The sequence below is a fragment of the Myotis yumanensis genome, unplaced genomic scaffold (assembly GCF_028538775.1).
Source record: "Myotis yumanensis isolate MYYU_CA2020_CCGP unplaced genomic scaffold, mMyoYum1.0.hap1 SCAF_10, whole genome shotgun sequence".
NCBI classification, from domain to species: domain Eukaryota; kingdom Metazoa; phylum Chordata; class Mammalia; order Chiroptera; family Vespertilionidae; genus Myotis; species Myotis yumanensis.
In genome coordinates, this window is record NW_027223761.1 from 40,620,534 (window position 1) to 40,647,391 (window position 26,858).

The following is a 26,858-nucleotide window of genomic DNA, read 5'->3' on the forward strand; positions in this document are numbered from 1 at the left end:
ACAATTCACAAACATGTCATTGGTGTAAATGGCACACGTGAAATGCAATGATATTGGTAATGACTCTGATGAACAGTGCAGTTGCAAAACTTGTGTGCTTAAAAATGACTCAGGGCAGTTAAGGGTATAAGGAGAATGTTGTAGAGGTGAAAATGCAAAAAGTCATCCTGAATTCAGTATGAGCAAGTCAGATAAGGAGAGACCTGGGGCGGGGGGAGAGAGAGAGAGAAACAGAGAGATTGGACGGAGTCATTCTGGGTGCAGCTATGTTTTTAACAGGAAAGATAGTTAAATAAATGAATGAAGAGAGGCCCTTACTTTAACTCACTTTTTTCATTGGTCTTAAGATCTTGTCATGACAATTCTTCTGTTACCTTTTGAGATTATTAACACCAATCAAGTCTCTCATTATGTATGAAATGTTGTAAACATGTCCCTTATAGAAATACTTCCCATGTGCTCCTCTTGCTCCTGATCTCTCAGCTTTGTTTCTGAGTGACATATATGGCCCAAGAATAAGAGGAGCAAGGTTAGTGATTTTTCAGGAATTGTGTAGAGCTGTGAGTGTAAACTTGGAAATCTTGTGGGACTAGTGAATACAAAAGAAGCTACAGAGCAGGGCAGCACTCACACCATTAAGGCTCACAGACCCTGAGAGGACAGTGTGCTAGGATTTATGTGAACAGCCACCGAAATCCTACATCATTACACTTACAGGAGTTAGACAATGAAGCTTCAAAGAACTCTGTGACTTTCTCTTTTCTTTCCCAAAGTATCTCTCTCGTCCCTGAGCAGTGCCAGGCTTAAATCTTTTCTCTACAGGTCTCTGCAAACAAGTCTGACAGCCTGGGCTTGTGGCCCATGGACACTCCATAGGCTCCTTCTCTCGGGCTTTCTTTGCTAGGATTTTTCAGGAAGTCATCTCTGGAACAAGGATTATGCCTAAAGGTCAGAACTCATTTAGTATACCCTGATTAGAAAATGAAAATGCATAAGTGGAAGCAATAGGGAGACTGCAGTGGAAGCCTATGTAATACTTTCATTAGTACTCTTATGCACACCCACCTTGCATCCACAACTGTAAGTTTCATGAAATCAGGTAAGTACTTTTTCTAATTTGTTGCTTAGTGCCTCACATCTATTAGAAGGTGTTGCATATGAAGAGTGATTATGAACAGTAATTATAACTGAATTGAGCTTTGGATGATAAATTGTGCATCTACTATACTGTTCTTACTATAAACATGCTTACTATGCCATATCATGAATATCAGTTATTCTCCTGGCATTATTAATATATTTATAATTTTCCTTTGACAATTTTTAACATTCATTTTTATGAGAGAGAGATAGAAAACATTACATGAAAGCACAGAGCGTGAGAAAAGCAGTCACAATCTTCAGTTTGCTTGAAAAAAGGGAACAGTATTGGAGGTTTTTCCTATTTTTATTATCCTTTTTTGAAGGTAGACCTCAATTGACAGCAACATACAGGCTCATGGCTGGAAGAGCAAGAACAATTTGAGGTTTCTGCAGCAGCAAGAAAGTGTCAGAAGAACATCTTTAAAAGAGAGACCCAGAGAGAGAAATCCCAAGTTGTATATAAGAACTCCAATCAAATCTCTGAACTACATATGTTGGAGATAGATGAGAAGCATCCCAATTATGGCTAATGAGACTGATCACTGATTTTCGCTCCTGCAAAATGCAGGGGAGAATTTAGAATCTGACTTCAATCAAGTTAACCTGCTGAAAACCAATAAACAAACAAAGAATAATATTCTTTAGAAAATGAAACAGAAATCTGAGTCTCTACACCTCTTTCACAATTTCCCTGAGGGAGTTTTAGATGCAAACTAAAATTATTCAAAATACAAAAAAGTAGAGGACATGGGCTACATTCAATAGACAAGGCAATCAATGGAGACCAACTCTGAAATAAGCCAGATGTTGTATTTAGTAAACAAGGACTTCATAACAGCTACTATTTCTGGGGTGAAAGATGTAGAAGAAAATATAATAATCAACAAATTGTTCAGAAATCAAATAGAAGTAGTTTTTGTTTTTAATTAAAATACTAGAACTACAATCAGTCAGAAAACAAATTCAGGTTTGGCTTATAAAATATTTGGAATCACAACAGAAAATCTAACTAAAATTAAAAGTAGATTAATAGAAATTATCCAATTTGAAAAGTATGGACATGTCCTCAATAATCTGTAAGAAATGTCAAAGTAATAACAAAGGCTTAAGCCACAGCACAACTAGTAAAATACAGCACTAATAAAATATAAAGGTTGCATGGAGATGAATTTAGACACGCTAACATTGTCTACTAGTGCCATGTTCATCATACACGAAGGAAACCTGATAAGGAATGAGGCTGAAGGAGAACACAAGTGTATTCCAGCTAGTGGTCCAGATACTGAAAACAGCCCAGAGGCCACATGCAGTTAGCACTGGCTGCAGAGACTGTGGTCCAGATTAGGCTCTGATGAACAGCAGGGTCAGAGATAAGTATTGTATCAGCATAGATATCATTTAGTATCTACCCCTGTTTTATGTCTCCAGCATAACCCAAACCTGAGATAAGAACCTCCAATTATTTTGCATCTCATCCAAGATCCAACCCATCCTGAGACCCACCAGGAGCCTGTAGAGGAGGGAGGAGCAGGGTATGCATTCTGCCTTGGGGCTGCAGAATTTATTTTTATGGTGGGGCTACAAGGAGCTAAGGTCAAAGCAGCTGCTGCCACAGGACACAGAAAAGGAAAGTGCAGAGGAGCTTGAGTCCTCACATATGGAGTCTGACCCATAACTACCAAAGCAGTGACCAGGGCTCCACAGCAGGCAGGGAGATAAATATGGGATCATGGATGATGTGTGCACTGGAAGGATATCACAAATGTGAAGCCCAACCTTGAGGACTTAGGGCTTTGTGAGCCACATCAGGCTCCCCGCAGACCTGCACAGAGTCCTGCCTTCAAAAACCAACACAGTTTTTATTATCCCCAGGAGCACTTTGGCGGTGCAGGGCACAGGAGATTCTTCTCTTAAAGGCTCCTGCAGAGGACCTAATGGTCTTATGGGACTTTCCCAGGTCCCATGCAAAAGCCCATGTGTGAAGGAGATCGCTCTCCTGAGAAGGAATGGAAGCCTAGTGGACTCACCTGAGTCAGAGACTCAGGGTTTGGGGCAACACTGATGCTCTACCCCCTACCTTATGAGAGCAGGGCTGCATCTCCCTGTAACCCGTCACAGCTCCTGGGTGCACGAGCCCTATCCCCATGCTGCAGTCCCAATGGCCAAAACTGACTGGGGAGTGCCAGGCTCTCAACCCCTCCCAGGGCTATCACCCCTGCCTCACCTTTGTGATTCTACTGGAGTGGCCTCTGTCTGCCAGCACCATTCTGCCCCAGCCATTGGGCCAAGGCAGCCTTAACAGGGGAGCTCCTGGAGCCCAGGATTTAGTGGCAGAGATGGGAGGGGCTGCATTTCCCTGCCCCAAGGTCTGAAACAGTTTTGGGGAGACTAGCACCCCCAAGAAACTCACCCTCATTCTTCGAGGGAAAAAAGGTCTATTCACTTGTTCTGGAGTTTCAGCTATGTGAGGATCAGGATTCACTCTCCAAACCAGAGACCTGATGTCCACAAAGGGGATTTAAAGGCTCAGAGTGAAAATGAAAGTTAAATTCTTAGGGGAGGGGCAGGAAAGGAAATAATCCATAGACCAATGGGGGGCCTTCACAAGGACCTCAGGGAAATATCAGCCCTTTGTTCCTTAGCTCAGAGGGGCCAGTGACTACATTATTAATCCTATCTCAATTCTGCTCCCTGAAGCTGTCCTCATGGCTCTCACAGTAATTCATCCTCTGAAGAACTTGGCTGACCTGAGCTGTGACTGTCACACACATCACCCTCATCTTGTTCCCTTAGGGATGAGGTGTCATGAGGAGGGAATGAATTACCTCCTTTACCACAGGGAGGACCCTCCCTGAAGGCCCACCTGAGGCAGTGATCCTGGCAACTCTCCTCTGTCCTGTCCCTACCAGCTAAGCTAAGTGAACCTGGCCAACTTGTGTCCTTCCCATCCTGTAAGAGGAAACGGCTGCCCAAATCTGAAATTACCTCAGGTGGTCAGCCAGGGGGGCTATCACAGATGGTAGCACCGTGATGCTGGCTTTCAGAACCTGGATTCAATAAGGACAAGGTGACACTTTTCCTAAATGGACTACATAGATAAAACTATGTGATGAATCATCTGATGAGCAATGTTTTCTAATACCATTTAACATATAATCTTTATAGTCTTGACATAATAGAAATGAAACAGGAAAGTAATTGTGAGGAATAATTTTATGAGTCAGCGTGACTGTCCACTGCTTGCCCAGATTAAATATTATTTCTGGGTGTGTCTATGAGGGTGTTGTTTTCAGATGAGATTAGCATTTGGATCTTTGGTCACAATAAATTAGATTAAAGGTCTAAGCAGAACAAGGAGGCAGAGGAAGAAAAAAAGAAGGTGTCCCTTTTGCTTCCTGCCTACCTGCTTGTGTGGGGTATAGGTTTTCTCTTGCTGTTTGACTGGGACTTACACCAGTGACTAACCTCTCAAGCTGTTAAACTTGGACTAAACTGAACCACCAGCTTTCCTGGGTCTCCAGTTTGTAAAAGGCAGGGCCAGGAACTAGACAAACTCTATAATCACATGAGCCAATCCCTGAAAATCAGTCTCTTTCACATATATGAAAGATATATCTATAATATTTGTTCTATTTCTCGGGAGAACCCTGACTAATAAGGTATGAAATAATTCTAAAGTCATGTGTTAACTGGCACAGGTGAAATGTGATAATGATAATGGGAATGACTCTGGTGAACAGTGCAATTTCAAAACGTGTGTGCCTTAAAATGGCTGAGGGTAGTGAAGGGTACAAGGACAATGTTATAGAGGTGAAAACACACAAAGTCATCTTGAATTCAGTATGAGAAAATCACATAAGGAGAAGCCAGAGAAGAAAGAGAGAGAGAGAGAGAGAGAGAGATGACTGTGTCAGTCTGGGTGCCCCTATGTCTTTAACAGGAGAGGTAGTTAAATAAGTGAATGAAGAGGCACCTGTACCTTAACTCACTTTTTTCATTGGTCTTAAGATTTTGTTGTCATGACACTTCATTTCGTATTTTTTCAGATTATTAACACCAATCAAGCCTCTCATTATGCTGTATGAAATGTTATAAACATGTCCCTTATAGAAATACTTCCCATGTGCACCTCTTGCTCTTGATCTCTCAGCTTTGTTCCTCAGTAAGCTGTAAGAAATATCAAAGTAATAACATAGGTTTAAGGTACAATATAACTAGTAAAATACAGCATTAATAAAATATAAAGGCTGCATTGAGATGAATTTAGACTGATTAAAACTGCTCACTGGTACCATGTTCATCAAACATGAAGGGAACCTGATAAGGAATGAGGCTGAAGGAGAACAGAAGTGTATTCCAGCTAGTGGTCCTGATACTGAAAACAGCCCAGAGGCCACATGCAGTTAGATCTGTGGTCCAGATCAGGCTCTGATGAACAGAAGGGTCAGAGGTAGATATTGTATCAGCGTAGATATCATTTAATATCTACTCCTGTTTTATGTCTTCAGCATGACACAAACCTGGCGTAGGAACCTCCAATCATTTTGCATCTCATCCAAGATCCAACCCATCCTGAGACCCACCAGGAGCCTGTAGAGGGAGGAGGAGTAGAGCATGCATTGTGTCTTGGGGCTGCGGAATTTATTTTTATGGTAGGGCTACAAGGAGCTAAGGTCAAAGCAGCTGCTGCCACAGGACACAGTAGAGGAAAGTACAGATGGAGGAGAGAGAGAGAGAGAGAGAGAGAGAGAGAGAGAGAGAGAGAGAGATTGAGGAATAGAGGGAGAGAGAGGGAGAGAGAAAGAGAATGATCTACCTAATAGATAGTTATTTATTCCAAAACTATCTAGGAATCCCTCTCCCACCACAGGCTTTCCAGAAATGGAGAACTGAAGAATTTCTTGTGAGACAGGGACCAGAGCAGACACTGGCCAAGTAGCCCAGTGTTTCTATTTCTCTTGGCTGATAAGCAGGTTGGGAAGAGTGGGAAATGAAAATGCCAGACACGTGCTGCAGGAACACTCCTTCCTGTAGCATCTGCCCTGCTGTCTCACTGGAGGGGAAAAGAGGCTCTACTCACTCCTGAGGACATGAAGCCCTTCAGCTCCCTGGAAGGAGTGAGGCTGGCCAGGAAAGGGAAACATTGACCTACATACCTAACTGCTGAGGAGCCCACACAGAACCCCTGACCCTTCCTCTTTCACTGGAAGTCATAATGTGAACCAATACCTGAAACATGGAGTTATACCTGGGAAAACAGAGAAAGGGTTTTCTAATGAAAGATAATTACTATGGGAAGAGAAAAGAAGGTCAAATCAACTTTAAAAAATATATATTTTATTGCTTTTTTTACAGAGAGGAAGGGAGAGAGAAAAGAGTTAGAAATATCGATGAGAGAGAAACATTGATCAGCTGCCTCCTGCACACTACCTACTGGGTATGTGCCCGCAACCAAGGTACATGCTCTTAACTGGAATCGAGCCTGGGACCCTTGAGTCCCTAGGCCGACACTCTATACACTGAGCCAAACCGGTTAGGGCTCAAATCAACTTTTATTTAGTATATTCACTTAGATTAAAAAAGCTATTCCCATACTTAAAATAAAGGAGTAAGTAGCTACAAAAAAAGATAACACTTACTTTTTAAAAAATATATTTTATTGATTTTTTACAGAGAGGAAGGGAGAGGGATAGAGAGTTAGAAACATCGATGAGAGAGAAACATCAATCAGCTGCCTCCTACAAAGCTCCTACTGGGGATGTGCCCACAACCAAGGTACATGCCCTTGACCAGAATTGAACCTGGGACCTTTCAGTCCTCAGGCCGAGGCTCTATCCACTGAGGCAAACAGGTTAGGGCAGTGGTTGGCAAACCGCGGCTCACGAGCCACATCCCCCTCTATGGCCCCTTGAGTGTGGCTCTTCCACAAAATACCACATGTGGGCGCGCACTTACAGTGCGATTGAAACTTCAAGGCCCATGCGCAGAAGTCCGTTTTTGGCCTGGGCGAGTCTATATTGAAGAAGTGGCATTAGAAGAAGTGGGGGGTGTCCATCGGTTGGGCTACTGGAGACTAGGCGCAGGCGGGCCGCGGGATACCCAGCAAGGGAGAGGCCTGCGCGATTCATGCAAGAGTTGAGTGAGCCAGTCAGTCAGCAGTCTCATTGTGCAGTGGTTAGTGCTAGTTGCGTCCGCAAATCGCGGGCAGGTGACAAAAGTAGCTACTCGAAGCATAAAGTTACCTGTATTTTTCCAACCAGCTGCAATCCTATAGGTATTTTTGTCATCAATTTAAGAATTGTAATTATTTTGTGTTGGTGGCTTTATTATTATTAAATGAAACATTGTTTTAGGTGCCCTGTCTGACATGGCTACAAAGAAGAAGCAAAGAAAAACGGAAGACGAAAACCGTGAATTTAAAGTTGAATGGACCGAGACTTTCACATTTATTCAAAACTTAAATGGCCTTCCGACCTGTCTTATTTGTCAGGAAAAATTGGCGCATAAGAAGAAATCAAATTTGGAGAGACACTTTACAACTAAACACGTGTCATTTAGTACTAAATATCCTGTCGGTGATGCAAGGAAGAAAGCAGTTGAGGAACTTCAGAAGAGTCAAGAAAACTCAAGTTCTGTATTTAATTACTGGATGCAATCTTCCAACAATGTTAATATTGCAAGTTGTGGTTAGTCATGAGATTGCTAAGAGAGGAAAACCATATACAGACGGCAAATACATAAAAAGTTGTTTTATAAATGCACCTGAAGAGCTATTTCAGGATTTTAAGAACAAAGCAGATATTCAAAAAAAATTAAAGAGTTACCATTGCCTGCTAAAACAGTGAAAGATAGAACAGTCAAAATGTCTTCTAATATAACCAACCAGCAAGTCAAAGATCTTAAATTGGTTTCAGCTTTATCAATAGCAGTTGATGAGTCTTGTGACATAAATGATACAGCGCAAGTTTCACTTTTTGTACGATTTTTTTCATCTACAGGTCCTAAAGAAGAACTTTTAGGATTATTGCCACTCAAAGGTCAAACACGTGGAGAGGATATAGCAAATGCTGTAATTGAGTGCATTGAAAAACATCATATTCCACTCAATAAAATTGTCTCCGTTTCAACAGACAGGTTGAAAAGTATGACTGGCATAAGAAATGGGTTTGTTGCTATTTTGAAAGAAAAAATTAATCACAAGATATTTACTTACCATTGCATCATTCATCAAGAAGCGCTTTGTGCGCAGACATTTCCAGAAGAAATTTGCAAAGTTATGGAATTAGTGATTAGATTATCAACTCCATTATAGCTAGAGCAATTAATCACAAATTTAAAGAATTATTATTATTATTATTTTATTTTTTAAAAAATATATTTTATTTATTTTTTTACAGAGAGGAAGGGAGAGGGATAGAGAGTTAGAAACATTGATGAGAGAGAAACATCGATCAGGTGTCTCCTGCACACTCTCCACTGGGGATGTGCCTGAAACTAAGGTACATGCCCTGGACTGGAATCAAACCTGGGACCCTTGAGTACGAAGGCCAATGCTCCATCCACTGAGCCAAACCGGTTAGGGCTAAAGAATTTTTAGTTGAAATGGAGAGTGAGTACGCAGATCTTCTGCTGCATAACATGGTACGTTGGTTATCAAGAGAAAACGTTTTGAAACGTTTCGCTTCCTTATTAACAGAAATTAAAGCATTTCTCCTTGAGAAGGGTGTTCACTATTCAGAGCTAACGAACGATCAGTGGATCCAAAAATTTTATTTCACTGTAGATGTTATGTCTCATCTAAATCAGCTTAATCGTAAACTACAGGGGAAAGGAAACACGGGTTTTTTTTGATCTTAGAAGAAATTATTTCATTCGAAAACAAATTATCTCTTTTTGCTCAAGATTTTGAAAGAGAAACTTTGATTCACTTTCCAAGCCTGTTGAAACATCGCCAAAAAAATAATTCTGATATTGACATTTGCTATTTCAAAACAACACTTTTAAATATGAGGGAAGCTTTTCTCAACAGGTTTCAGGAATTCAGAAACAGCAAAGCGACGTTAGCCTTTCTTAAAAAACCTCTCAATGCTACTGTAACAGAAGTAAATTTTTCTCCCTTTAATACTGACATTGGCAACTTTGAAATGCAATTGCTGGATTTAAAAAACAAAGAACTGTGGAGCTGGAAATTTGAACGTCTTTGTGCTGATAGAGAAATATTGGAGGAAAACAAATGTGAACTTAGTTCACAGCACAAGTGGTCTGCTTTGAAAGACCTGGAGAAGGAAGATATGTTGATTTTTAACACCTGGAATAGTATTCCTGACTCATATAATCAACTGAAAAAACTAGCATTTGCTGTTCTTATTTGGGTCTACATATTTATACGAACAATCATTTTCAAGCATGAACTTTATCAAGAGTAAATTGAGAAGTCATCTTATTGATGAGAACCTGGAATCGTGCCTAAAATTAAAAACAACAGCATACAAACCGGACTTACCCAAACTTTCCAAGGAGATGCAAGGCCATTGTTCACATTAGTGTTTGTCAGTCATTGTCATGATTTAATTTTATGGGTATTGTAAGGTAAATTGTAAGGAATTTAATTTTATCAATAAATAATATTGTTATTAAGTATGATATCAAGTTTTATTCAATGTACCTATAGTTTAACTAAGACTTAAAACTTTAAGTAAAGTTTATTAAGTTAATTTTAGGGAACATTGTGGAGTGCAAGAAGATGTAGTGTCGAGGATTGAGAATGGTATGTTGAGATGGTTTGGACATATAGAGAGGATGAACGAAAGGAGGCAGACAAAACAAGTATAAGGGACCAGTGTGAATGGGAGAGTTGGAAAGGGTCGACCTCAGCGAACATACCTCAATCAGATTGAGGACGTTTTTAGCAAAGGCCAGCTTAGGAGTACCCCAATTAAGTTAATAAAAATGTACCTGCCTATATAGTTTAAGTTTAAAAAATTTGGCTCTCAAAAGAAATTTCAATCATTGTACTGTTGACTAATGAGTTTGCCAATCACTGTCCTAAGCTATCCATGTGCACGCCACATAAAAACACTGCATGTGTGGAGCCCACCCCTCCCCTTCAATTGTCAGCAAATTTGTAGATCAAATATACCAAAAATAACTCTACTGCATAACTCTGCATTTACCACCAGTCCCCAAATCATCCTGTTTTCTTTTATCCACTGAGAATGGAAAGTGGGACAAACACTTGACAAAAAAATCTGGCTGTTTCTTAGGGCATAAGATACATTGAACCTAAAAACCAGTAAATCTGCGTATACTACGTCCTCAAGAGCAAGCAATTATCTGTTTCAGAAGACTGGACTGGGATCCCACCAAGGCCTCCATGAACATTCACTGCAGATTCAACTCCCTGCCCTTTCACTCAGAAAGGGGAAGAAGAACAGACTTGTCTTCTGTCCTGGGGACTGCCCTAGTCTGTCAGCCCACTGGAAAGAGTGAGGCCAAAAGGGAGAAAACAATTGAAAACAAAAGTATGCCTCCCGAGTGTGTGTGTGTGTGTGTGTGTGTGTGTGTGTGTTTGAGCAGTCTTGACAGTGATGATAAGGGCCTCAACAATGTTGTATCTGTACATTCAGGTCTTTTTTTCCATGTAACTGGAGACTTCATCCTGAATTGGAGGACTGGGATTCCAGTAACTGGAAAGTCCTGGAGTTGATTTGTCAATAATTGAAGAGTTTTGCAAGTAAGTAATAGCCCGTGGCATTATAGCAATGGATTGAAAGGAAGGCAGAGGTCACACACACACACACACACACACACACACATACACACACACTATAATATCCACCTTTCAATCCCTTGTTACATCAAAGATATTCCAAAGTGAGGAATTTAGATATTCCTGTGGCCATGCAGAGAAGAGAGCAGATAATAATTGACAAGAGAGCCCATTCAGCTAATTAATTAATTAATTAATTTTAACTGTTACTTCTTTGGGGAAATATTTGGGAATAAAAATTTCAAAAGACAAGGGTATTGTGAGAATATCCATTGCAGAAATCTTGCCCCTGCTATCTCTTTGGAGGAAAACTGGCTTTTCTCTTCTTCCTGCAAACTTGCACCTCACTGAAAAAGTAAGGCTGAACTGGGTAACAATACACTGTTAAGAAAACCCACAATTGTACTTCTTACACTTACATCATTTTGTGAATAATAACTTTTTTCATTAAAAATTCTTAATGTTGACATTGTCCCTTGGCCTTCACAAGCCTATTGTCCATGTCCATGGGGTATGTATGCATATGTGTACTTTTTTAAAAAAAATATATTTTATTTTATTGATTTTTTACAGAGAGGAAGGGAGAGAGATAGAGAGTTAGAAACATCGATGAGAGAGAAACATCTATCAGCTGCCTCCTGCACATCTCCTACTGGGGATGTGCCCACAACCCAGGTACATGCCCTTGACTGGAATCGAACCTGGGACCCTTCAGTCCACAGGCCGATGCTCTATCCACTGAGTGAAACCGGTTTTTCCACATATGTGTTCTTTAGCTAACACCCTTACCTTCTTTATCCAGTCACCCCCACCCACCTCCCCTCAGGTACCTGCCAGTCTGTTCCTAGTTTCTGGTTCCATTTTGTTCATCAGATTATTTTGTTCATTAGATTTCACAATTCTTTCATCAAGTTATTTTTATTCCTTAAATCAAAACAAGAATAGTAAAGTTGAAAGAAAACTAATATGTATTCTTAAAATCATTTATTTCAGTCACAGTGAGAGGCAAATAAAAATGAATCGACACCATACATGATGACTAATTATGTGCTAGCCATGAAAGAAATTATTGAAAATATTCCATGGTTTAATTTTCACAATAATACATCAGGTAAATTTCATATTATTTTAGAAATGTGAAACTGAGTATGTATAATTCAGATTACTTGATCAAGGCTAATATGCAGTAACACCAGACTTATAATAAAATTTTCAGTCACGCACACACTCATACACACAGTCTTGTCTATCACTGCAGAGCTGGAGTACTCTAAACAGCACTCTAGACAGCAGCACATAGATATCTACCTGGGATCTGAAACATGAGACTTCAAAGGCGGGGGTGGGAGGTGGCGGGTGGGGGGTGGGCAGCAGGCAGCATTGGCTGCAGCGATGGAAAATGGCAGGAGGCAGGGGTGGCGGGGGCAATGGTGGTGGCAGCAGTGGCAGGAGGATGCCTGAGGCAGCAGGAGGCGGGAGGGAGCCTTGGCAGCAGAGGCAGGAGTGAAGCCCTATTCTTGCAAAAATCTTCTTGCAACGGGCCTCTCGTCCTATATAATAAAAGCATAATTTGCAAATCGACTGAGTGGCAGAACACCCACTCGCTATGATGCACTCTGACCACCAGGGGGCAGAAGCTCAAAGCAGGAGCCTCCCCCTGGTGGTCAGTGCACACCCACAGGGGGAGTGCTGCTCAGCCAGAAGCCGGGCTCACAGCTGGTGAGCGCAGAGGCAGTGGGAATCTCTCCTGCCTCTGCTGCAGGAGGGCAGGAAGGAGTGAGGGGTCCTGGACTGAGAGAGCCCCGGACTGCAAGCAGGATGTCTGATTGCCAGCTTAGCCAGCAGACAGACATCCCCCCCAGGATCTCTGACTGAGAGAGGGTGCAAGGACCCCTCCCTTCCCCAGTGCAAGAATCTCGTGCACCTGGCCACTAGTTTATGGTATTTTGTTATTGCCTGGCTGATGTTGCTCAGTGGTTGAACGTCGACCCATGCACCAAGAGGTCGCTGGAGCAATTCCCAGTCAGAGCACATTGCCTGGATGCAGGCTCAATCCCCAGTAGGCAACATGCAGGAGGCAGCCCTTTGATGTTTCCCTCCCATTAATGTTTCTATCTATCTCTACCTCTCCCTTTCCCTCTCTCAGAAATCAATTAAAACCCCACATTTAATATTTTCTTCTTCACTCCTTGATGAATAACAAACATCATGGGTAAACAGACTGACCTCTGAGGATTCACTCTGTAGTGAATGACTTCTATTCAAGTCTTCAATAAAAGTTGTTGAAAAGCTTTCCTTCATTTTCTCAGTCAAGGGCAGAGGACATGGGATTGTAGAATTTGGTAGAGATGTTACCTCCATACATGTCTTTTATTTTATGAGGCATTAGTCATTTTCCTTGAGATGATAAAACTCAAGATTAGGATTGTCTATGAATGCAAATAAGATTTTGGGCCCTGGCTGGTTTGGCTGAGTGGATGGAGCGTCAGCTTGTGGACTGAGGGGTCCTGGGTTCGATTCCAGTCAAGGGCATGTACCTTGGTTGCGGGCACATCCCCGGTGGGGGACGTGCAGCAGGCAGCTGATTGATGTTTCTCTCTCATCGATGTTTCTAGCTCTCTATCCCTCTCCCTTCCTCTCTGTAGAAAATCAATAAAATATATTTTTTTAAAAAAAGAGTTTTGGGAAAATATGACATGGGGCAAATTGTACACCCTATTGATGAATGAAGGGTGTTCAAACTGAAAAAAAAAAAGAGCATGGAAAAGATGGTGAGAATGTTAAGCTCAACTCATTAGATGCACCCAAGGCAAGAGGCACTCCAGAGAAGTGGGTGAAGGTGTAAGAGGTTTAAGAGCCTGGAGAACACAGTGTCATGGGGGCAGTGCATTTCATAGGATTGAAATACGGAAACATTATCTGAGAAAAGGAACATGAAGAGAATTTATAGATGAGAGACCTATAGTTATTGACATTAAAAAATGAGACAGTGCCAGCATCATAGTCTAGGAAAACCCCAACACGACGGGGAGGAACACTCAGGAACAGGGTTAAGGTCGTGGAGTCAGAGGAGGCAGAATCCACAAAAGCCTTATATTCAGAATGGTTCTCCAGCCCTATAACCCAGTAGCCATATTTAGGTTGATATTTAGAGAAAACATGCAGATGTTTTTTACCCCGTATTATAATAATACGTTTTTTACCTTGTTTTACAAAATCCATCATATTGGAGTCAGGACATTTTTCACCATACACCCCCAAAACCCAGGCATATTTATCTGACACATCCGCCTCCCAGTAATGTTTTCCTGATGTGATAGGAGGTGACCCCAGGACACCATAATCCTCATAATAGCCTTTCTGATGCAAATAATGTGTTCTCAAATCAAAGACAGTCTTCACTTGTCTCCGATCCGCAGAAATGACAATATTTGATTTATCCGTGGGAGGATCCAGGGTCACGTGTACTGTAGAAAAATTATAGGGTTGGTGAGGAATATGATGTATTTGTGACATTGTCAGAGAGGTGTTGAGAATAAAATGAGTGGGAAATGGGAAGAATTTGGTTTGGTTCTTCAAGAGCAGTACACACTGCAGAAATACAATATGTATGTGTGTGGTGGGAGGGAAAATATGGATTTATACATGAGACCTAATAGACAATGCCAAATACTAAAAGATGAGGACAAGGTGGCTTCATGATATTGTGATTTCTCCTTACCCCAATAGCGTCGTGCTTCTGCCAGTTCTGAAATTAGAAAAAATCCATAACATTAAGTATAGGCAAAAGATTCTACATTAACATCCAATTTCTCTCCAAATCAGAGAAAGACTGGGGTCTATGTATAGTAGTACAGGGAAGAATGAGAAGTGAACAAGACAGCTGACCACTCCCCATTGAATACGTCAACAACATATAATATCTGTCTTCCTTTGTCTCCTCTATCTACACCTAAAACCTGACCTTCAACCCATAACAAAAATCTCACAGCCACCCATTGCTCTGGCATTCCTCACCAGTAAAGGCTTCCAGCACCCCTCTCAGGTCAGGAGCTTGAAACATTGTCCTTTGCTTCGTGGGGAGAGTATTTGGCTTCTTCAGAGTGAAGGTCTTACTCCTAAGGATGACAAAATAGATCCACACACCTCTGGATTTTTGTCTCTTCACAACCACTGATTTTTATCTACTCACCCCAAGGAGTACTTGAGCCCCCATTCATGGACCTCTCAGACAGGACAGACTAGATTTCTGACCTTGGCACCAGAAGAAATGTGCTCAATCCACTTTCCCAGTTGACTGCTATCTGCCCTTGGAAAGGCATTGACCTCTCAGAAGTAGTTTATTCCTTTCACAATAATGACTATTCTCTCTCTTTCTAACTCCTAAAAGTCATGTGAAATTATACGCCATAGTGAATTTCTTTAAAATGCAAAATTTAGTACCTTGAAATAAATTAGTATAAGGAAATGTCATGACATGGATGTAGTCTCCCAGCAATATGAAAAGAAAGTGAACATGGCTGCTTATGTTTGAGATATGTCAAGTGTGGGAATATTGTCTGGGGAGGCTGAACATGTTTAAGTTCCACTGCCCTGTAGGGAGGCCTCCAGAACTACATCTGCGATTTCAGTTTTCTGGGAAAAAATGTAACCCTTGGAAAAGAAGACATTGTAAATATGATACTAATGGTGGTCTGAATTTCATGTGCTTGGAAGAGATTAGTGCAGCCAAGTAGGTGTTCAGATTTAGATACAAAGATGATGTCCTTCCATTCTAATTTTAAAATATAGTACAAGATGGGTCAATGGTTTTCCCCAAGGTCAAAATATTCCTTGATATTCAAGTCGGCTGTTGGAAAATAAAGAGAACCATATCTTCTATTCCCAAAGAAGACATTTAAATATAAAGGAGTTGTCTCAAATTCTGGGTGCCTCTGAGGTAAAGAAGACATGACATTCCCACAGTGAATACATTACCTATGAAATGTGGAAATCTGAGTTAGATACAGGCATGATGAGTGCATAGAATTTATGAAGTCAGATGGGTCTGGTACTGAAACATCTGATGTTCAATTGGTACTAATCCATACTCTGCAACTCCTTCCAAGTAAATTGCCTAAATAAATGTTGGTTCATTCTCAATAGATATGGAATACACAAACCATGTATGAACAGAAATTTAAGATAAAACTACATCTAAATTTGTCTGCCCTGAGCAACATTTTATTCTAACTTTAATGGCTTTAAACTACTTTTTACAGCACAAAAAGACCATCTCTGATCTTCCACACATACCTTTCCATAGTGTCTTTCACATCCTAGGGAGGAAAGAGAAACTATAAGTCATGAAGTAATAAGCTCTTTCACTAACAAAACTTCAACACATCTTCCCACTCCCCAACTCCCCACCTGATCTGGTGGGAATAGAGATGGTCTTAATGTGAGAGCAAAATTATAGAGATAAGACCCAGGATAATCATTTTGGAATATTCATCTATAGTTGTATGTGTCCCTAAAATATAGAAACAGCTTTGACCATTGTGCCAACACAGCTTGAGCTTCCAGTACCTGGAGATGAGACATGTTTATGAGAAAAATATGAGGCCCCTGATATATTCCCATGTTCATAAGACTCCTCGTGAGATGATTTGAATATTTCATGGTTTGTTCATTTATTCAACACAAATGTAAAGTGGTGTACTATTATTTGTCAGACATTTTGCCATAATTTGTAAAAACAAAGATGAGTAGTGATAGTTTCCTCAAAAGTTCACATGGCTTCTGCTGAGTGTACAAGCAAACAAGTGTATTAATGGAGGCATTTCTCAAATGTCTCTTATTTTTCACCCACTATCTATAATTGATCTTATCCACACCCTAAAATTCAAACACATATATTTATAATTTATTTCCAAGTCTTTAATATTGCTCAGATTTGTCTTTTAAATGCAGCTTATTATAATGCTTAGTAAAGAAGCCACAGAAACCAGTAACTTAGGATATTTGCTATGTAACTTACTTTTCAACAAAGAAATTTCCTCCTCTTCTATACACCTTTGTCCATGTTACCAATATCCACTTGGTCACTATTCTAAACACTATAATATTTACTGCATTTCAGGCACTAACAAGACAGCTCATTCCATATTCTTAACTATTTTCAGTCATCTAATCTTATTTATCATCACAGGTTTCTCCCTTTCCCTTTCTATCTCTCTGAAATCAATCAACACATATTTTTTTAAAAAATTACCACAAGGCTGATAGGAGGGGCAAAATGAAACTGGCTGGTACCACACCCACAGGTGTAGATTAAGAAATGGGACCCCAACTCAGCTTGAGGGGCAATCTCACACACTGATGTGCCAATGGCAATCAAGGCTCAACTACAACAATAAAGCACCCACAACCCAAACATTAGACACCCCTAGAGAGCCTGGTTCAGCTGAACACAGAAACTGCACCACTGGGCCCCAAGGGAAGCCTGCTACCTAAGGCCACTCTTCCAAGGTTGGGAGATGTGGCAGATATACCAAACACATAGAAAAAACACAGGAAGGCAGCCGAATGAGGAGACAAAGAAACATGTCCCAGATGAAAGATCAAGACAAAATTTCAGAAAAATAACTTAACAAAATGGAGGAAAGCAATCTACCAAATGCAAAACACTAAACACTGGTTATAAGGATGCTCAATGAAAGTAGGGAAAGAATAGATTACCTGACTAAGAACTTCAACAAACAGACAGGAAACATAAATAGGAGATACAAAGCATAAAAAACACCCTGTGAGAAAAATACCAAGAAAAAGAATCTCAAAAGTGGAACGGGAAAAGCAATTAGTTATCTATAAGGGGGCTCCCTAAGAATCCCAACTAATTGCTCAACTGAAACTTTGCAGGCCAGAAGGAAGTGGCATGATATATTCAAAGTGATGGGAAGCAAAGACCTACAACTTATATTATTCTACCCAGCAAGGCTATTATTTAGAATTGAAGGTGACATAAAGAGCTCCTAGATAAGAAAAAGCTCAAGGAGATAATCACCACCAAATCAGCATTATAAGGAAGGTTAAAGAGACTTAAGAAAAGGAGAAAATAAAAAGCAAAAATGTAAATAAGAAAATCATTATGATGTAGAAGACATGACCAACATTGTAAACCAGTTCCACCTGACAACTAAAGACCCTTTCATCCAATCAATATACACTTCACATTCTTTTCAAATAATATTTTAGTCAATAAAGCCAATGTCAATACATCTAAAAGATTGAAATAATAAAATATATGCTTTCTGATTAGAAAGGAATTAAATTTAAGATACACAACAGAAGGAAAAGTGAAACAATCACCAAGTGTTTATACATTAAACAGCACCATTTCAAATATTTCAAGGGTTCAGATAAAAATAACAAAGAAAATCTGAAAAAATGTTAAATTGACTCATAATAACAAGGACCAGCAGGTGGGGGCTAAATGCTTGAGGGCTGACCTATGAACCAGGAGGATGAGGTTCAGTTCCCAGTCAGGGCACACATAAGTGTTGCGGGATCCATCTCCAGTAGGGGGCGTGCTAGAGACAGCCAATAAATGATTGCCTCTCATCATTGATGTTTCTATCTCTCTCTCTTTCTCTCCCTTTCTCTCTGAAATCAATAAAAACAAATAAGTAAATAATCCCAAAGTATGGATACAGCTAAACCAATGCATTTATAACATTAAAAATTATAAGAGAAAAGTCAGTGAAGTCAGTGGTCAAAATTCCTACTTTAAGCCTTGGCTGGTGTAGCTCAGTGGTGAGAGTGTTGGCCCCAGGATCAAAGACACCCACATTCAATTTCTGGTGAAGGGCATGTACCTGTGTTGCAGGTTTGATCCCTGGCCTCCTTTGGGGTGTGTGCCCGAGGCAACCAATGAATCTGTCTCCCTCACATAATGTTTCTCTCTCTCTCTCTCTCTCCCACTCTGTCCCTTCTCCCCTTTCTCCTTCCCTTTTGCTCTCTCTAGTAAATGGAAAAAATATCTTAGGGTGAGGATTAACAAAAAAAAACCCAAGAAATTCTCACTTTAAGAAACTGAAAAAAGAACAATAAATTAAATTCAATGTACAAACACATACACACTCTCATATATGAATGTGCATTTATATACACTCAAAAAGGAAACTATATAAGTTAGAGTAGAAACCTGTGGTATAGAAAGGTTAAATATAAATAATAAATTAATAAATAATAACACAGTAAAATTTATTCTTAAAAAATATCAATGAGCCCTGGCTAGTTTGGCTCACTAGATAGAGCGTTGCCCTGCAGACTGAAGGGCCCTGGGTTCGATTTCAGTCAAGGGTACATGCCCCAGTTGCAGGCTCAATCCCCAGTAGGGGGTATGCAGGAGGCAGCTGATCAATGATTCTCTCTTATCATTGATGTTTCTATCTCTCTCTCCTTCTGCCTTTCTCTCTAAAATCAATAAATATATATTAAAAGCAAACAAACAAACCAAAAAATGTCAATGACCTTGACAAATTATAACTTACTTGACCAAAAATAATCACAAAATCAGAAATAAAAGAGGAGCCATTACTGTTAATATTGTAGAAATGAAAAATATTCTAAGAAATAATGACTAATTTCATGCTTATGAACCTGACAACTTAAAATGGACAAATTTCTACAAAGATGTACATTACCGAAAACTGACTCAAGAAATATAAAAAACCTGAGAAAACCTAATACAAGTAAAAAAAATATTTTAAACTTTTCCATTAACATAAAGGCCCAGAGTGAGATGGTTTCACTGGTAAATCTACTGAATAATTAAAAAATAAATAATGCCAATCCTTCACAATTGTTTATTCAGGAAATTCAGAAGGAACAGAAAAATTTCAACTTATTCTAAAAAGAAAAACAACTCTTGTATCCTTAAGAGATACCTGAATAAAGTTCTAGGCTAGATCACAGACACAGGGGCCTACAGAGTACAAGGAATCTTCTCTTCACAGTCAATTTTATACTTAAATTGATACATTAATAAGAACCAGATTTTTCCTTGTTGTTCATGCATTCAACAATTCCAATAACCTCTGAAACAGATGCAGGGAAGGGTCACTGCAAGACCAATGGAACCTCAGTGTCAACACCACAAACAACACAGCCACACAGCAGAGAAGGGAACTTAGTCTTGATTTTCCTTAAGTCCAGATGCTGGGGCTTATTTCTAAGTCTTACCTGCAGCATCTCTACTGCTGACCCCTGCAACCGATGCTCCAGATCTGAGATGAGATCTCTCAACAACTTCCTCTGCTGGGCCAGCTCACTCTCAGCCTGAGCCAGGTCATCGAGATTCTCTGCCGCCTCCTTCTCCAGCCTTTGCAGCTCCTTTTGCTCCTCCCTGGCCAGGATACCTCTCAGTTGTTTAAAACAATCCTGGACATTTTTCAACTCATTTTCTATTTGATCCTTCAGGAATGAGAAAGACAGGAACTCAGGTTATTAGGCAGAGTGAGATCCAGAAAAGTAAGTATTTGATTTAGATGTTCTCAGAGGGAAGAGAGATGGAAGCAGGAGAGCAATTCTTGAGGAGGCTGATTATCCCTATTATCTCATCTTCATCACATTCCTAAATAATGCCCTCATGTCTACATTATTGAGGCCAACCCTGAACCAAAATGGGACACCTGGGTGTGGCTCAGCTCTCACAGAGCTGCCCAGGACAATCATGCCTCCATGTATTACTCCTCATCCCACCCCACCTGCAGCCTACGTTGAGCTCCTGGGACAGAGCCATGAACCATTGGCAATTGTCTTCCCTGGAAGAGTTAAAGGCACACACACACACACACACACACACACACACAAAGGTAAACAAATATAAAATTCACTACCATCCTCACCAGAGAGTCTATCTATGGGAATAACTAACCTACAAATATCTGCACTATTTTTGTGACATGCTTATTTCCAGCCCTATCCCTACCAGGGAAAGGATAGAGAATGGCTGATCAATGACTCTGGACATATCAACTGTCAGAAAACAAGAAGGAAGGGAGCTCCTTGTGACTAAAACCCAAAGTCCTGCCCAGATTCTTGGTTAATTACCAGAGTCTCCTCCTACCTTCTTGGAAGTTCTCTCTTCTTCAAGGTCATCATCCAATTTTTCACCTTTCTGCTGCTCTGCCCTCAGCTTGTCCAGAGCTGCCTGGAGCTTTTCCTATGGGAGAGGAATCACTTCAGGGTTAAGCTATGGGCTCTCTCTTCATCATAAGGGAGGTTTAATGGGAAGAAATCAGGTTCATCTCTAAAGAAACTATAAAATGACCATTAGAATCTGTGATTTGAAGAAAACCTGAAGTGGTTAGGTGTTCTTTAAGACTCAGATGATAGGAGTCACCATTACTATGTCAAGAGAAGACTGGTTCTCTTTGCCCTAGAACAGTGGTTTTCAACCTGTGGGTTGAGACCCCTTTGGGGGTCGAACGACCCGTTCCCAGGGGTCGCCAAAGACCATCGGAAAACACATGTGTAATTACATATTGTTTTTATGATTAATCACTATGCTTTAATTATGTTCAATTTGTAACAATGAAAATACATCCTGCATATCATATATTTACATTATGATTCATAACAGTAGCAAAATTACAGTTATGAAGTAGCAACGAAAATACTTTTATGGTTAGGGGTCACCACAACATGAGGAACTGTATTAAAGGGTCGTGGCATTAGGAAGGTTGAGAACCACTGACCAAGAAGAAAATGCTTGATCCTGTAGTAAGGAAAGAACTTAGGTCTCCATCCACCCAGCTTTCCAGTTACCCCTCATGTCTAAAGGGATGATGACAGCTTTGCTTGTGCACCAAACCTCTACCTATTACAGTGATGGCGAACCTTTTGAGCTCGGCGTGTCAGCATTTTGAAAAACCCTAACTTAGCTCTGGTGCCGTGTCACATATAGAAATTTTTTGATATTTGCAACCATAGTAAAACAAAGATTTATATTTTTGATATTTATTTTATATATTTAAATGCCATTAACAAAGAAAAATCAACCAAAAAAATGAGTTCGAGTGTCACCTCTGACACGCGTGTCATAGGTTCGCCATCACTGACCTATTTGCACAAGTTCTGAAAATACCTACTCTCCTTTAGAGTCTGCTAACAATTTGTAATTGTGTGGATTGTATAGAAATGTCCTTCAGGCCTTGGAAGGTGAACATAGGAAGAAAAGTGATCTCAGGCCTCAGTACTGTGGTGGCAAGATAATTACAGTCAAATACAAAAGTTGAGATTTCCCATCAAGTGTTATTTTCTGCCTGTCTTTCCTCCATCCTGGTCTCTTACCTTGTACTCCTGGGCAATCTCCTCCATGAGGAAGGTGTGGTGACCACGGTGCTCTCGAGACCGCTCGCAAAGCCAGCAAATGATCTTCTCATCTTCCTGGCAGAAGAGCAGGAGTTTCTCTCCATGTTGCACACAGAGATCTCTCTTTTGCTCCTCCTGTGGGCTCAACTTAACCTCCCTAAGGGCCTCCACAATGTTGGCCACATGTCGATTGGGACGCAGGTTGTCAGGCTGGTAACTGATCCTGCACACAGGGCAGCTGCTCTCTTGGCAGATCATGGACTCCCTGTTGTTTGCAGTGATGCAGGCTTGGCAAAATGTGTGCCCACAGTCCAGGCTCATGGGTTCTGTTAGCAGCTCCAGGCAGATGGGGCATGTTACCTCCTCCTTGATGTTCACCAGGATTCCTGAAGCCATCACAGCTGCTCCCCTGCTCCTTTCTCTCCTGACTTGAGGCTCCTGTTGCTCACTGACCTCTGCCTGATTGGAAAGATTAAAGGGGGGCAGAGTAAGAATGGTAGGAATAAATGTTGCTAATTGTGTAGAAATGAAGGATGGAGCAAGAATGGATGTAAAAGGACAAAAAATAAAAGGTAGAGAGACAAGGGAAGGAGCATGATGACCTAGAAAAAAAGACTATTTGTAACAATATTATTTATTTTAATTTTTTTGTTAATCCTCACTTGAGGATTTTTTTTTTGCCATTGATTTTTAGACAGAGTGGAAGGGAGAGAGGGGAAGAGAAAGAAACACACACACATACAGAGAGAGAGAGAGAGAGAGAGAGAGAGAGAGAGAGAGAGATGAATGTGAGAGAGACAGATAAATTGGTTGTCTGCCACAGGTACACAAATCTGGGTGGTGATCAAACTTGCAACCTTGGTAAGTGTCCTTGACCCTTCCATGCACAAGCCAACACTCTACTAAGAAATTCCAGCCAGGCACATAAAAATTTTAAATACTTTTATTTAACATTTTCATCTGTGCAATGGTTGTTATTGTCATTTACTTTTACTAAACCAAAGGATGGCCTGAGGCCTTTTTTACAAACAAAAGATGTTTGTGTGACCCAGCATCTCTCCAGCTTAATATTTCCTATGACAAACACATCTCCAAACCAATTTTAGGTCTGGGCTTTTATACCTGTTCTTTCATCAGGCATTGCTATCCTGGTATCAGTAGGACTCACTTTCATCCTTCGGTTAACAATCTTCTTCCATGTCCCTTTGTCAAAAAGACCTGCTCTGGGTATTGGGCCTAAACCGGCAGTTAGACATCCCTCTTGCAATCCCGGACCACTGGCTCCTATCCACTCATCTGCTTGCCTGCCTGATTGCCCCTAACCACTTTTCCTGCCTGCCTGATGCCCCTAACTACTCCACTACCTGCCTGATTGCCCCTTAGTGCTCTCCCCTGCTGTCCTGATCGCCCCCAACAGCTCTCACCTGGCAGCCTGATTGCCCCTAACCACCTCTGCCTTGGCCCCCACCACCGTGGCTTTGTCTGGAAGAATGTCCAGAAGATGTCTTGTCTATCCATTTTAATTAGCATATTACGCTTTTATTAGTATAGATAATATGTGACAATGTGTTTGTGTAAATGACATGAGCAAACCCATTATCAGATGTGTACATAAAGTTAGTGAGTGATTTACAAAGACCATTTATTTTCACTACAGAGTTGCAATGATGCTAATGTGTTCAGGCTCCCCCTTCCTACCTTACATGGTTAATTAAAGACAAAATAGGTAACTTAGGAGGTTCTGGGGAGTCTTGTTGGATAAATAGTAAAATTTTATGTTTGCCTGGAAATATGCCAAGGATATTGACAGGAGCCTAATGATGTGTATGCATATTGATGACGGGGAGGGAGATAGCATAAAGATGTTCATAGGATCACACAAGTCACATATCTGAAAAAATAGAAACACAGGTGAAGTAAATATCAGCCTTGCAAAAGAAATCTCAAAATAATAGGCAAGATCATTCAACTAATTTTCATCACTATGAATTACATGCAAACAATTAAACTAATACCCACAAACACAGAAATGAGTCTAAACAGTGAGTTTAAACCACTGTGACCCTGACATCCACCTGGAAAGTAACAGTAATTAAATTATATATATATATATATATATATATATATATATATATGTGTGTGTATGTATGTATATATACAAGCTGATGTGAAAAACACTACTAGAGAGATGTGCATGTTGTTGGGAAATCAAATTATTGGTACATATAAAGGGTTACCCAGCAATTCAAACTTAAATACCTAAGGGTTGAACTGAAACCTGAGGAAGATGAAGGAAATAAGGCATATGGGAGAGAAAAAAAATTTATTTATTAGGTAAAGGAAATGACACGTTCATTGAAGATGCATCACATTGTCTGAGATGGAAAATGCCAGTGTGGCTCGTGTGAGAAAACTGCTAGGCCTTTGGCAACACATGAGCCTGCAGTGACCTATGGCACTTAGTGAATTAGCTAACATTTAGGAACACTTGGCCAAGAGGAAAAGTAATCACCAGTGTAGGGCTGTGGAGTAATCAATGGATCCAGTGGGGAATTGGGAAGATGAGTAGGATGCACTTACAGTTGCCCAGGGGAGAGATGATGATAGCTTTCAGAACAAGAAGATGAAGGACATGGAAAGCAGGTCATGAGTAAGACATAGGATGAGGTAAGAAGACAGGATTGAAAGTTAGATTAGATTATGGAGAACAAAAGATTAACATCAGGCCTGGGTTCTTTCTTCCTAGAAAGGTAATATTGGATAAGATTTCTAACAAGTTTTTCTTTTGTTTTTCTTGTCTGGAAACCTCATGAGGCCATAATAAAGTAGAAGATCGGCTTCCTTACAAGGCCAGATTGTTGGTAGCAAAATTAGCCTGATGTGGAAAGTGCATTTGGATTTAGGTGGATTTCATATAGACCTCAAATGCCAGTTAATATGCTTAGGTTTCATTTTTCATAAGGGGATTGTGAGTTTTATAACCATCCTTGTATCTTTATGGCCCATGGATGCCATGCCTATGGACTTTCACAATGTAATTTGCACTCTGTAGCTCTAGGCTTACATAAACTTTCATGGTTTCACACACATCTAATAAGTCTGGCTTCTTAAAAAGCTGAGATAACAGAAATAAAGTACCTTCCATAGCACTGTGAAGAACACCCCTAATAGTTCAGCTAAGGCAGCCATTGTCAGCATGCCCTGCCTCCTGTCCTATATCTCCAGCTCAGCAAAGTGACCCTGACAGCTTATATCTCACAGGTCACAAGATGGTAATGACCATCCAAATTGGAAATGATGCTGGTGGTCATTCAAAAAGGTGTGGACAAACAGGACCACATGCTAATCTGACTAGCTCAGGAAAGGCCTGTGTGGTAGCCTTGCAAATTCAGAGACTGAAAGTAACCACAGAGGATGGTCTGAAATTAAAATTTTTTAAACTGAAAGAGCAGTTTTGTTGGTTAGTCATATACTAGGCTGGCCTTTTTGCCTGACAAAGTCAATCTTCACTTTAACTGAGCCTGTCTAGTGTCCTTTTGCATCTACAATAACATATAGTTGGAATGTCAAGGCAATTTTCCTTTTTTTTGGACCCCCTCAAGCACATGCACCACAGTATGGAGATCATAAATCACCTAATTGTTATTGAGCTAATTGTTGACTATTAACTATCCTACACCCACCTAAGTAAAAGAAGATTGTCTGTCATTCTACTTTTTTCCAATCCCAGAGGTTCCATACCCTCTCCTCTTTGCTTTCTTCTGCCTCAGCCTCCCTAATCTATCACCAATGGATTTCATGTAACACATTTATATCTTCTGTTTTGATTCTAAGCTATAATCCAAGGTGCAAAACTGCCATTCTCTGGAGCATTATTTAAAACCATTGAGAATATTTCCAGCCATTGTGGACAGTTTGGCTTAAATAAACACACAAAACTTCCTCACAGGTTTGAATGTTTCTTAAGTTACCAGAGGGTATCACAGAGTGGAAACATAGTGATGCTCATTCTCCCACCTGGACTCGGTATGGCCCTGTGGCTACAGTATAAGACAGGGGTGGGCAACCCCTGGCACACATGCCAAACATGGCACACCAGTAACTTTTGCTGGCACGCGAAACCCTCTCTTATAATCTTCCATTTACAATTGTGAATCTTTGTTCTCAGTGATGAATTTTGTTAAGTCTCATAATAGGAGTAGCCTGACGGATATAAGTAGTAGCTCGTGCATACCTCTGAAGGTCACGAAATATAAACCTGATGTAAAATCTCTGTCATCAGTGATGCAGCAGCAAAAGTCCCACTGATAATATCAAACGGAGTCATAAAGTTTTCTGTTGGACTATCAGTGTACATGTATACATTAAAAATAGAGAGAAGAAAATGGCAGAGGTATAGACTGACATGTCTCGTGCCTTGTCCAGGAGCAGATAAGGGTGAGAAGCTGAAACAGGTAACATACAGCCCTAATAAGCAGCTGGGAGACAGTTTGCAGCTGGCAAAGATAGAAGGGGAAAGTTGCTTTTGTGGAACCTGGGAAACAGAGTGGGAGTAACGACTAATGAACAGGTTCTAGGAAAGTTGACT

General features: G+C 40.4%; 1 protein-coding gene across 7 annotated transcripts in view; it reads right to left on the reverse strand.

Annotated features, from left to right (window-relative positions):
* Positions 1-6,880: 6,880 nt before the first annotated feature.
* Positions 6,881-26,858, reverse strand: part of LOC139017271 (tripartite motif-containing protein 5-like) — a 33,914-nt gene continuing 13,936 nt past the window's right edge. For 4 of the 7 annotated variants that reach the window (XM_070425445.1, XM_070425446.1, XM_070425444.1 and 1 more), the window contains 7 exons: positions 22,250-22,729; positions 21,024-21,119; positions 20,138-20,368; positions 16,208-16,230; positions 14,930-15,030; positions 14,634-14,660; positions 11,911-14,379 (listed from right to left, as the gene is read on the reverse strand). In XM_070425445.1, the coding sequence (XP_070281546.1) occupies positions 13,763-14,379; positions 14,634-14,660; positions 14,930-15,030; positions 16,208-16,230; positions 20,138-20,368; positions 21,024-21,119; positions 22,250-22,729 (1,575 nt within the window). In that variant the 3' untranslated portion in view covers positions 11,911-13,762. Of the gene's footprint in view, positions 7,259-11,910; positions 14,380-14,633; positions 14,661-14,929; positions 15,031-16,207; positions 16,231-20,137; positions 20,369-21,023; positions 21,120-22,249; positions 22,730-26,858 lie in introns of those variants that run through there. The other 3 variants (XR_011472843.1, XM_070425447.1, XM_070425449.1) reach the window with 3 other exon arrangements.